Raw genomic sequence first — 13,825 nt, 5'->3', positions numbered from 1 at the left:
TGTAGGGAATAAAATTATTTGATCCCTGAGTAGATATGGAAAGCTCCAATGAAACTCAAAACATACAAATCCAATAAGTTCTGATTGCCTCTGGGATTATTGTGTCTCACTTTCCATAGAATATACTATAAGGCTGCTCTGATTTATTTATGTGGAAGAACCACAGGCAGTAAGAACCACATCTCTCTGTTTAACTCACTACCTAACCTCAGAATCAACTGATCTGTATTCAGACATGCCTTGCTTTCTCCCTAGAAGATCAGTAAATAGTTGAAGGATAATATTTAAATGGCCATAATTGCATTATCTTTATGGATAAATCAATGATAATAAAATACAACTGGCATAACAACATATTACAAGCCTACTGGGTAATGAGGCTCCTTCCTGATGGACAGAAATGACAGAGGCAATCTTATTATTTTCCTAATCTAAACTGCAGAGCATTCCCAGGCCAAAATTCTTCCAAAGCAGCGTTTGGATGTTATAGAGGATAGACCACATCAACAAAACAAACAGATTTGTATTTCCACATAATGAAAATAGATTCAGATTATTGTTTTGAACTCTCATCTCAATATATACTTAACTACAGGCACAGGTTGGAAGCACTTGGTATATTCATTTCTTGCTTCAGTGAGACCTGTGGAAGTATCAGCATCCTGCACATACTTTGTAGGCTCCACGCTGAGCATGCAACCGTTTTAGTCCATGATACCTCTATGTTCTGATGGACAAAATCTAACTAATCACTGAGTTAAAGCTGACATTTAGAATAGTAGTTTTCTGTCGACCCCGTGTGTTCCAGGTCGGTTCTAGGGGGTTTTAGGTGGGTTTTTACCCCCTTATATTTTTTTACCAAAATACAACTCCTAAGAACATCTTCTAATTCTATATATAGGTCATATTGGAGGATTACACTTGTGCCTGTTACTAAATATGGTGTGATAAGAGATCAAGGGCAGTTTTAAAAAGAAAGTTGCTCTTTTCATATGTAAAGCCTTATTTGACAATATTATTAGCATTATATCTGCAGCTGTTCCTGAGGATACTGAGCCAGCTCTTTTGAAGCATGGCTGCCTGATGCACGTATATGTCCATTGGCCCTCCCTAAGACTTTTATAATATTGTCCTTACAAAAATGTGCTTCTTAAATATATTCTAAATTCTTCTAGGATGTCATAGTTTCTGCTATAAGCCTACATTTTTATGGGAATATTGCAAAAGATAAAGACATTTATGATATTTCAAACGTTGAAGCTTGCATTTTGTCTCCATTGTGGTGGTGGTGGTGATGAAGAAAGTTGTAATCCCAGATTTAATCCATTTACTGAGAGGAAATGAACATTAAGACATTTTCTCACCTTCTCATTTACTAAATTATGTCTTCTCAAATGATACAAAATTTCCTTTGTTCCACATAGGAGTCTTTCTGGCCAGGATGCTATTTTGAGGCAGAAGGAATCTGCGTGTGTAATTGGCAGTGCAGTTGTTGTATCTCAGGTCTGTTAATAATGCCATTTCTCTTCTGCCTTGGGACACGCCAGAGGAGCAAGCTACCTTTGCATGCAATATCCATTTATGCATTCCTCTCACACACTTCTGTGTCCTCATATGTCCTCATCAGTCCTTGCTGCTCCCCTTTGCCTAATAAATCATGGCTCTGTCCACTAGTGGCACTGGTACTAATGTGAATGTAGTTCTGCTGCTGAGCTGGACCTTGAGGAGCACGCTGTAAGAGATGTCAAGTGTTTGACCTGTGACAAAAGCCTGGAGTATTTTATTTGAAAGCATAAAATAAATTCTTTGAAAGAGGGGGATAAAAAGCTGATTGATGTCACGAGTGAAAAACATCGTTGTGGATGTTTAACAGTCACAGTACATTCCTTTTCCTTGGTTTAAATGCAATCTCAAAATAGCATTCCTTATTCTAGCACTTGGTTTCTGTACTTCTGTGAAATTAACTGTCTAGTACATGCTAAAAAATGCAGCCTCAGTCAGTTACATCAAGTCCCAGAATAAAGAATTGTTGTTTAGGGTTTTTCAAGCAAATAAAAACATATTTAAGAAGAATTTTTTAACATTTTACAATGGAAAAATCGGTTAAGTTTTAATCAAATATGTGATATCCACTGGGAAACAATGGCAATTGAAGGCAGACAGAAAAAAAAAATCATAATAAATAAAAGATGTGAAGGATTGCCATGGAAACACTAAATGAGAAATTATAAAGCTGAGAAGATTGATAAAAGATGCTAAGGACATCAGAGAGTGGTCTGATAAATAAACTGACAAGGATATGGGTAAGAGGCTGGTGTTGCAGCAAGCTAAGAATAAAATAATGAGGGTGTAAAATCATGAGTAAACATGCTGGCAGAGTAGCAACATTAAAAATATAGCTCTGTATTTCTTATAGTGAAAAACTCCTTTGTATTCAAATAGAAAGAGACAAGGATGTACTTCCAAACCTCTTAATAACCAAACAAAATGCTATTTAATATCCAATAGTCTCTGATGGTTTATAGTTGAGATCCAAGAATATGCTGTGAAGACTTCATTGGCTGCTGAAAATCTCCATCTGGGAATGATGGTTCTCTGGGAATCACCACTGGGTAGGAAGGTGATATTTTTAAGTGTTCTGTGAGATTTGGGATGTCCTTTTTCAGTGACATGGAAGAAGTTGTAATGTCATTATTGATGTGCAAGTGACACGGAAGTATTGAAGCGGTAGATGTGTGGCAAGGCAGGGACAGAGAGCTGGGCACATTGCTTGGTAACCTGGGCCCATTAAACGACCAAAGTTCCTTTAAAAGTAGCCAAAGTTATTTGTTTAAAAAACTTGAAATGCAGGCCAGAGTGGACTGCATTGTGGAAAGCAGCAACTCTGGAGAAGATTTAGGAGTCTGGATAAATAAATCAGATTGATCTTCCGCTGTGTTGCTGTGGTACAAAGAGCTAATCCAATCTTTATGAATGTAAACAGAAATGGTAGATGGTAGGAAGAGGTGATTTTACTTCTGATGAGGCTAGTGCTGAAATAGTGGATCTACTTCTGGCATCTACATTATGAGCAGGGCTTTAAAAATGGGGTAATTTGCAGCACAGGCTGAATATATTAACTAAGGGCTTGAGAAAATGTCTTAAAAGAAACTGAAGGATTTAACTAACAAATGGTAGTTATATATAAATACTTTCATAACAAGAACGTGCTATGTATTGAAGATTTTTTTTTTTTTTAAATTGCAGCAAAGGTACTAAAATTAGAAGTCCATTATTAATAGATGGGAGCATAATTTGAACACAACAGCAATAAAAATGAGTTCTCTGTCTTTCAGAATATCAGAACTGTGTAGAGTTTTCCTTCAACTGGTTGCAAACTACTGGACTCAGCATGACATAAGTGAGGGAATATGCTGGTTTCTGAATTGTCAGTCTGGAGAACACTGCTTCCTTGACTTAAGTTGTATGAATGTTGGGCAGGTTTTGTTCCTTGTAATTTGAATAATCACCAAAGATCAACATTAGCTCTGGACAAAAGTTGTGTAACTATTTGTCCTGATAATTACAGCAAAAGTATTGTCATTGCAGTATTAAAATGTTTATTCAGGATAGTTCAAAAAGTAAAAGCAGGTCTATGGAGAGGTGACCTGGGACCATAACCTGTATATTTACTGCCTTGAGTAAAAGAAGAATTTGAATAAGCTCTTCTAAGAAAGATTCAAGTCACTTAAAGCTTCTTTGACTTAACTTTGGGGATTGTGATGCCAGCAGAATGGATGAACATTTTTTTTCAGGGAGGGAGAATGTAGTAACGTAGTAATTTATAGTATTAGGATCATCGGAGCGTGTGGACAGGAGGACTACTCTAGGAGGGTAATTCCTGAGTGGCAGGAGTTGAAACTTGCAAGTATCTTATTGCTGCCATTATCAGTACCAGAGGATTACTGATTTTGTTGTTTAAGAATTAACGGATTAGCCTATTGAATTGATTTACTTCTGTGACTGTGAAGGTACTAGTGGCTAAATACTTTGTGCTTTTTGAGAGGTGACATACATATTGGGGAAAAATCCTTCCTTAGTGACCGTGGTGACACTAAATAAGGCTGGGATACTGTTCTTTCCCTCTTTAATCATTCTGTCCCTTCCATGCAAAGTGGTGTGTGTTTGTCATTAGAAACTACATGGAAAGGGGTTTTGGTTAAAATACTTTGTGTTAGGCATTTTATTCTGGATGGATGTACAGTCCATAGCCAAGCTATAGTTGGCTTCTTTTTTTCTTGACATCTCAAAAGTCTTGTGTGCCATAGTTCAAAATGGGATTAAAGCAACACAAGAAGGTGGGATTTGATGATGGTTATGGCAGAGGAAGAGCCCTGGTGGAAAAGCCTTCTTGCAGAAAGGACACTTAGCCTCAAGGAAGGTTCACAGGGTATTGCTTTTTACTGGCTTGATTTCTGAAATTCATCTTTATTAAATGGTCCTGTAATTTCTTTCCTGGTTATAACAGGTCTCTTTGCACAGGAATTTCCTGAGCCATGAGCTGTTTCTTTCATGTGCATTGCATTTGCACTTTTCTTATCCCATAAGAAGATGCTGGTTTCTCACAGATGGAAAACAAAGTGAGGCAGTTAGCATTGCAATCAGACAACGAACATGGTTGGGACATACAAATGCCTCTTAGAAATAATCTCTTCTCACGCTTTCTCATCTCTCCAAAATAGAACTCTTTGTATCTGTTTGCACTCCTTGTATGCTTTATTCTTTTTTTTTTAAGCCCAGAGGAACCAACCAACTCTTAGCCATGTTAGAGCTAACACTGTGTGTTGCCTCAGTCACCAAAAGAAAAAAAATTGAGTAGGGAATGTGGCATCTGCACAGCATGGCTGAATTCTTTCATGTGTTGTCCTAAGGGATGCTGCTAGAAGTATTTGCAACACCTTATGCAGCTGACTAGGTGGAAATGTTAAGCACTATTGTCACCCTAACCCCCTCCCCTCACAGCCCCAATGGGGAATTGCTAGATCTGTGGTATGAAATATCTCTGAAGTAACTTCAGTGTAGTGTGTGGGGATTTGGCTACACAGCTCAGGCTGTGTATGTTCCTTTCATTAACTGCCTCTGAAGAGGATACAGCAAAACAGTTTTGAAGGAAACTCTTGTCTCAGCAACCAGGCAAAGTGGCTTTTTTTCAAAAATATCCTCCTGTTTGTTTTGCTTAGCTTTTTTCTCTTTTTTTGGCCAATTTCATGAACACTTTTTGGAATATTCTGTGACTGGTAGTGTACTTTAAGATGATGCCCACATAGACACTCAGGCTAAATTTGAAATACTTCAAAAAGAGTCTTACTCAATTCTCACATGTTCTTTGCTTCTCAAATTGTTGTTACCCATCTTTATTTAATACTCAAACTGTACTATACAAATATACTCTGGAATAGCAATTTACTGTCAGAGAATGGGTCGCTGTCATAAAAGGTTTACTGATCAAACAGAAACATAAGATGTGAGATGATCATGGAGTTTCCCACTTTTTTAATCCAACTTAAAAAAATTGAAAGGAAAAGTTCCTCTTTTCAACCCTTGACTTCATTGTACATCTGGTAAGACTTGAGGTTTTCACCTGTATAGCTGAGAGATGTCACTGAGAAGCTCAGAGACTGAGGGAGATGCTGTTGGCTACATGTAATACTCCATCTTCTTCACAGCATCTTCCCAGCAAGTCATTGGAGAGCCAGTGTCCAACTGTGCCATCTTGGAGCTCTAACATGAAACTAAAGACAGTCTTCAAGCACCATGCAGTTCAAAACCAAGATATCCTCCAAACATAGAAAGGCCCCAGATCTTGCCTTCCAAAACCTCTTTGTTTTTGTAAAAAAATTTAGATAGATGCCTTGATCCTTCGCAGATAGAAGCATTTCTCATTTGATTTTGGAGAGCTATTAGTTCTGGCAGAATGAAAGGTAGATTTGTTTGTGTGTTCAGCAGTATTGCTGAGATGTGGCTTTACTGTCACTGGTGGTGTGGCAGGGGACTAACCCTGGTATTACTGTCCTCATCAAACAGAAAGGGGATGTTAGCCACAGAGAAGAAACAGGAGGATGTTTTTTCCTCTATGAGAAATTTGCCTGACAGCACAAATCAAACAGTAGCCATTGATGTCACTGAAAAAACTCTTTATGGCTAAAAGGATTGAAGTATCTCTGCTAACATTTAGCCAAACCCATAGTTTCTACACAGAGAAGAGCATTCTGTTTGAGCGTATAAATTGACAGGCAAGTTCTGGAAGAGAAATGAGTGGAAAATCAGCAGGGAAGTGTAGAAAAGAAGCAAAAGTCTTAAACTACACTAACTCTGTGTAAATGTTACCTGAACTAACTGAGGCCAGGACACAGAAGCAGCATGTGAGCTGCAGAAGATATAACTCACACGTTCAGAAGGATCAGCTCCTTGGGGTTGACTGATGATTTGGAGGAACACATCCAGATGCTTTAATGGCCTGGATTTAAGTTTGATTTGACATTATAGTCATGAAGCTTCTCTGGTTGTTTCTTTTCTTATGCCCATACATGTCTGTTAGTAGTTTCATGGTGGCAACTGATCACTTCTTATTGTAGTAACCTCTTAGCCCTTTGTTGTGACATTCATCCCAGCTTTTTGCTCTCACCAAGCAGCCTGTACAAGCTTATTTTTCAGATCTCTTCAGAAGGAAAAACACCATGTGTGACTCATGGGTCTAACATTTTGATCCTCATACACCTCTTTTGTTTTTGTTTAGAGTATCTTTTTATCTCTATTAGAAGGACATACTGTGCCAAATTTTATATACACAAAGTAAAAAAATTGTCAGTGCTTCCAAGTATTCACAGGCCTAGCAAGAGTTTTGAAATAAACCTTTTCTGTGGTGTCAGGAAGCTTTTGTGAGCTCCAGACAGGGACATGCTGTGGAAATCCATATGCTCTTCCTTCCAGCTGCAGAACTGTTATTTTTTGCTCTTACTGAACTCCTGCACTCAGAAAGATCATGTATCCCTTTCAACCAAGCTCACCTTTCTATAGTTGAAAAAGATCCTGCAGACATCCCAAAAGTCTGGCCCTGGCTGCTCCTCTTTTAGAGGGTTGTACTGCAGTAACTGGGACGTACATTTACAAAGAAAGTTGGTAAGATCTGGCACTTAGAGCTGGGAAATTCCTTGGTCCTATTAATTTGGCTAGGTCTCCCAAGCTGTAAATTCAGAGACAAATCTTAATAAGCAGCACTTCTCTTTCTGGGGCACAGCAGCTGTAGTTTGACGAAACTCCCATATACAAGAGGAATGAAGATTATCCCAAATGTATTTCATGGCTTAACTAAAGGGTGAATTTGCTGAATTTTGGATGTTTGCTCTTGAAAGTGTACTATTCCTCTTGTGCTGTTCTTTATGTTGGATGTTTCAGAGTTTCATTTTTGCTCAAGAGGAGAAGATAAGCTGAAGGTAAATGACCCATGCCTGAGTTCTCTTGACTTTACCAGTAGGGCTTGTGAATCCTTTGGACCAAGATGTCCGCCTTGGGGATCTGCAGATGTAATACTGCAGGTACTGGGTTATCCTCTGAGATCTAGTGTGATTTTTAAGACATTATTCATTTTAAGAAGGGAAACTGCTTCTTGTCTGTTAGGAGAAAATCATGGCAAACCCCAAAATTTTACAACTTCTTACAAAATCTTTTAAAACATAGCCACTTAAAGATGTTTCTGGTCTCTCTCCACCCAATGATTCCTTCAGCTGTGCCAGATCAAGTGTTTGCATAGTCTTATACTTAAACAGGATTAATTCATAAACAATATATGTTTGTTTTCCTAATTTATTTCATTTTCCTGATTGGTGGACAGCCCCAGAAAGTGTTGAATTGCTTAAAGGGAAAATAACCTATGGGGAAGGAGTCTCTTAAACCAGTTCACCATAAGTCAATTAATTGTGTCATAGATGAAAGGAATTGGATCCCACTAAGTAACCAACTAAAGCTTTTTTGGTTTAATATTATGGGTTTTGCCAGTCAAAGCCAAAAAGAGAAGCAGCTCTCTGGATGCTTACATGCAGGAAAAAAAAAAAATCCAAAACATTTCTTCTCCTAATGAATAAAAACCCCCCTTATTCTGGCCATAGCATGCTGCTTGCTGACTTGCTTGTATACTGATGACACAAAAACTAAACATTCTCTAGTTGGAAAAAATACTTCTTTTTCTTCTGAGGATTAAATCACAAATCAGGGGCTATTAAATCACTAATCACAGATATTAAATTATGTCACATCCTAAACAAAGTAAGTAATGCCAAGTTTATATTAAGACAATAAGATGCCAAAAAGATGGCTCTGGGAACGAGTTGTAAAAAAAACAGTAAGACCATACCAGTGTGATGATAAAGTTAAGGTTTTCAGTCATGCACCAGACAGCCAATTCAGTGTTAGCCTTGATTCTGTACCTCTGCATCTATACATCACCATAGAGGTCCTCAATGTATCTTTTATGGTCTTCAAGCTGTTTTGACACTTCTGCAAAGCTAGACTGGTTTAATGCGTTTCTTTTACTGCATCTTTCAGCCATGAGGGTATTCTCCCTGGCTCATCTTTTATCTGCAAATGGGTTTGCTTACTGTAATGATGGGAAATAATTGTCTCTCTGAATTAGAGCAATTTCTTTCTGTGGTGCTCATCACAGAATTTATTGCCTCCAGCTGTAAAGAGGATTTTCTTATCCCTCCTTTCACGTGTGGGAAACGGAGACTAATGCCAAACATTTTTTTGCAAGTGACCATCTTGAATGAACTCAGCCTGAGCACCAATAGCTCTAAATGAATTTCTGAAGATTTCAGTTAGTTTATTGTGACATGAAGACTATCCAGCAAGAGTAAAATTCAAACATTTTTAAAAATTTTTATTTTAAGGCTGACAGAGAATACAGCTTTTACTTAATATCAAGCCAGTCATTTGAACCAGCAGTTGAGCGAAGGTCTCTTTACATCCTTATTGGTACCTTTGCACCAGACAAGCTGTTTAAAAAAAAGTCTTGAAAGTCAAGTGTGTGACAAACAGTTGAACAATTTTTTGTGTGTATGTGAGATGTACTTGCCTGCATAGCTGCATTTTTTTTCTTGAATTTACAGCTTCTGTCAGTCCTGTACTTTTAAGAGGCAGTTTAGCTGATTTAGGAAGTGAATCAGTAGATTTAATGGACTACACTGATCTTACTTTAAACAGCTAATTTTCAATATCCTCTGGGCTATTTGAGACAAGCAGGAAAAGTAGTGCTGGTCTGATACGATTACATTTCACTGTAGTCTCCAATGATTTACTATTTAGAACGTTTGAATTGGGAGAAAAAGCTTTTTGGTTTTTAGACTTCCAGTTCCTATGGATTTCAATTTAGTAAAATCTGGATGTAGTTTACCGTGTTTATGTGATGTCTCCACAAAGTTAGATGAGCAAAGTCTGGGTGGCTAAAAATAACAAAGAAATAAAGTAAGGAATTAAAAAGCACCAGCCAGTTAGAATGAAAGAGATTGACTTGAAAGCTGGAGATTTGGCCTACATCTAATGTAGCCAGTTATTCTGGGGTGATACTGTTGTAAGGATTTCCATGTCAACGACCAAGCAAAAAAGTTGGGTTTTGGTTAGTTGTATGGCAAGTAGTGTCGTGGTTTAACCCCAGCTGGCAACTAAGTAAGAAAACTTATGGGTTGAGATAAAAACAGTTTAATAGGTAAAGCAAAAGCTGCACATACAAGGATAACAAGACAAGGAGTTCATCCACCACTTCCCATCAGCAGGCAGGTCTTGTTTAGACGTTGGGAGCTGAGCACCTTTGGGAATAGTTTAGATCCTCAGAGCTGTGTGGTACCTTTGTGTTTAATAAAATCAGTGTGCTTCCCTTCTATTAAAGCTCAAGGTTATTTTCAGCATAGTTTGCTTGACGCTTCCATTAGAATCAGATGTTAAACTCTGAATTTGCAATCAGAGTGGATAGTGGCTGCTTCGTGGGATGGTGGGGGCCTTCCCTCCTTCTCCCTCCTTCTGTGTCAGCTCAGATCCCTTCCAGTTGAAAACCAGTGGCTAATCATGAGATGTATAAAGTAGTGAAGACAATTCTTCAGAAAGACCCACGCCAACTCCACTGCATAAAAAATTCAGTTGTTCCTGCTTTGTGAAAGTCTGCTGTGTTTGTGCTTGTGTTCTCATGTATCTTCTGTTGAATGTTGCCTAATTTCTTTTGATATCTGACTAACCTCATTGCAATTTCCTCATTTGTAGAAGTGGCAGAAAACTTTTACATAACATGAACTAATAGCAGGAGGTCTGGTCTGTTCTAGCTGCTGAATTATTCTGTGGCTATTAGTCAAGTCCTTCAGTATTTGCCATTTATTTGGGTGATTGATGGGAAGCAAATTAGACCACAGGCTCAGGGCAGGGTTAGGTATTTTCTGCTGTATTTTTACAGCGTTTGCTGAGATTAGGCCCTGATCACAAATCAGAGGTTGAAGTCCCACTGCAGTACGTGTTGTTCATGTGTAGTACTGCCTGTCAGGTAGCCCTGGTTCTGGCCGAGGTGCAGACCCCCTCCTCAGCCTCCTGTTGTCAGAGTCCATTGTTTGTCATGTACCATTCCAGACTGCAGGTTGGTATGGGAGATTTGATGTCTGTGTCTGTTGGGAAGGTTGGGAAGGGACTTAATGTGACTGTCAGTAGGACTGTGGAGTCACAGTATATGCTTGTCCTCTTCAACTGCAGCACTTGGTAGGTGAGGTCAGTAGGGCACCTGTTCTTCATTTTTGTGTGCCTCTAAGGTGAGATAAATATTGCAGTCATTGGCACTTCTGTGTGGGGATGATAGGAGTAGGTAAGGAGTTAATTTTTTAAATTTTTAAGTACCTGACAGTTTGGCCAGTTGGCGTATCTCCTGTGTGACTTAGTGAGAGACCTGTGTAATGGCTGGGGGCCATGAGAAACTAGCAGCAGAGAGCATCACATACCTCTCTCAAGTTAAAACCACATGGGCTGAAGGGGATTGTGCTGTTACTGGCTCTCTTTGTCTAGATAATTCATCTTTTCCAGTATGCTTTGTATCTGTGCTGACAGGCTACTTCAGGTCACTAATTACTAATCTGTTTGGGCTATACCAATGCTTATCACTCCTGCTACTTCAGTACTTGGCAGACTTGCAGTTGTCTGGAAAACAAGGTGAGAGAAGAAAGAAAAAGAGAATACAAGATATCTTCAGTTGTGTTCAGATGCTAGAGTGCTTCCTGTCCTATGTATTATTTGCCTGTTGGTGAGCAGATAATGCCCACTCTAGTCATTTACATAGCTATATGGATAACTTCCAAATTTTTTTTTCTTGTGATTGAATTTCTCTTGCAGGGTAGATGGAAGTTCCTCAACCCAATAGCGATACTGAGCTTCTTGTGCAAAAATACCAATTTAGAATAATATGTACTTTAAAGATACACTGTTATTTTTGTTGTTTTTCTGCAGAAGCTGGAAAAGGCTAACTTGGATAACTGGGAGAACATCAGAGGACCCAGTCTGTGGGAAGATTCCAAGACTGTTCAGAAGCAACGGCGGGAGGCTCTCCGTCTCAAGGCAGAGTGACTGAGCAAGCCTGCTGTGGTGCCTCTGGGAAAAAAAAAAAAAACAAACCAAACCAAGAAGTCTCAGGCTGGACTGTCTTATTTTTCAATCCAGTGTCAGGAACATACTTGACGGGGGGATTGCACTGAGCAATTCATGTCTGTGTACATATAAGTAACTGTGAGATCAGTCCAAAAGGCACTCACTGTATTGTATGAAGCTCTTTGTTTGCATCCATTTGCACAGAGTTCCATAGGATGTATATATGACTTTTCAATTAAAAAAAAAATAGATGATTATTTTACTGAGAGTATCCCATTGTTTTTCAGTCCCTATCATTCAAAACTGAGATGCTTCAGCAAGGAATAACATTTCAGGAGTCATTTGTCAGTACCAAAAGTTGTCATCCTAATGAGAACAACAGTGCTGTCATCTAGATGTGTGTGGCCAGACAAATGCTGCTTCAGGGAGCCTCTGCATGACTTCAGGCTCTTAAGCTTCGAAGGGACTCCACAGGCACATGAGCTGTTGGGAACAGTGAGTCCATTTTTGGCTAAATAACATTCCTGTGTTTAATTTCCAGGAACTTGACTGTACAGAGGCATGTACAGAGTGTCAGCTGGTAACTGGTGAAATAACATTTCTTTAGCTGTGGTTAGATTTGTGTGATTAGTTTATTGATACCTTGGTGCAGGCAGGACCTTTGCACTGGAACTTTTCAGTTGGAGTTGGAAGAATTTTTCCTCACTAAAAGCTGTACTGTAGGAGAATCTTCTTGAACCACAATATAATGGCAAAGCTCATCTTACGTGTGTTATTACATGTATATTTGTGCACTTGCACAGAAATTTTTTATCTTTTGATGAATTCTTTTGAAATGGTTGGGGGGGTTTTGATATTTGCCTTTGTGTGCTAAATTTTTGCTGCTAGAGGAAACCATGCAGACATTCAGGGCCCTTCTGCTGAGACAGCTCAATGAAGAGGCATCTACTCAATTTTTCAAATGAAACAAAACTTTAGATAAGGTGTTGTAACAGACTTGTAAAACTCCTCTTCAGAGGAATGGAGTAGTATGGTTCTAAACAAATGTACTAACAAATTCAGCCAACCCAGAGGGGAGCAAGAGGAGCAATACAAGCGCGAGGTTCAGAAGTGCTATAGGGAAACAACTGAAAAACTAGAATGTGGAGGCATTAAGCTATGCTAGACCTAGATAAGAAGGAAATTGGTTTAATTATTTTGTCATTAGTTTTACCTAAAGGATGAAATAGTATTTGTAGGCAAGTAAGAGATAAAATGGGACATAAAAAGGAGTCATTAAAGCTATGTACCTTGCTATGCATTTTTTTTCAACACAGATTTTGGTGCTGAGCTCACAACATGGACCACTACTACCCCTGAAATAAACATGGTGTTCTAGGATCAACACATGCAGGAAAAGCTACACCATCCCCCAAGGGAAGAAGCAGAGATATTTCTTTTTCATGAAGCCCTTAGGCTTATTGGCTTTCTCAAACAAAACGCTTACTGAAATATCCCACGTATTTTTAGTAATTTCATGTCCCACAAAGGCTATTTTGGAAACTATTGTCTTATTTCAGCAGGTCTGGAATGTAGTTGTGAAGAATTAATTCTGTGGAGTACACTTCTTATGTCATAACTGAGGACCTTGCTTGCTGGTTGTGGGGTCCCCCCACCTCTCCCTTTTTCTTAGGCACTAAATTTCCTGCAGTTTCTGAGTTCAAATTTGTAACTACTTTGAAGTGGCATCTCTGATATGTATTTATCTTATCATCTCTGAGAAATACTGACATGCAGTTGGAAAACTTCCCAACTTATCCTTCTTTTCAGCTTCTCTTTTAAGAGACAGCCTATATCTATTGACACTAAAATCCTCTTTTTTTTTAATACTGTTGACTCATTTATGAATTTATTTTTTTTTTTAAAAAAGCCACAATAATAGAGCCACAACTTTTTGCAGGAAGCTGTGCTTCATATAAAATGGGGAGAGATATTTCAGCAGTTTCTCCTTATTGCCATGCCCTTGGGCAATGGCCTCGTGCTTTATGCTGTGCTTTTCTTAGCCCTTGAATTGGAAATAATACTTACAAAAGGCATCTTGAGAGTCAGTTAAAGTCTCTTAAGTTGTCATGCATCTCAAAGTAGGAGGTGATGTGGAGAATTATAGTCCACAACACTGGCAAGAGAGGCAAACTTCAGC

At 38.6% G+C, this 13,825-nt stretch overlaps 1 protein-coding gene across 1 annotated transcript in view; it reads left to right on the top strand.

Annotated features, from left to right (window-relative positions):
• LOC103771732 (cytochrome c oxidase assembly protein COX16 homolog, mitochondrial) overlaps positions 1-11,625 on the top strand; it is a 34,539-nt gene extending 22,914 nt beyond the window's left edge. The window contains exon 4 of the mRNA XM_008939037.1: positions 11,509-11,625. Coding sequence (XP_008937285.1) covers positions 11,509-11,625 — 117 coding nt within the window. The remainder of the gene's footprint in view (positions 1-11,508) is intronic.
• The last annotated feature ends 2,200 nt before the right edge of the window (positions 11,626-13,825 follow it).

This window comes from Merops nubicus, unplaced genomic scaffold (genome assembly GCF_000691845.1).
Source record: "Merops nubicus isolate BGI_N331 unplaced genomic scaffold, ASM69184v1 scaffold24, whole genome shotgun sequence".
Taxonomy (NCBI): Eukaryota; Metazoa; Chordata; class Aves; order Coraciiformes; family Meropidae; genus Merops; species Merops nubicus.
This window is presented reverse-complemented; position numbering and strand designations above follow the sequence as displayed.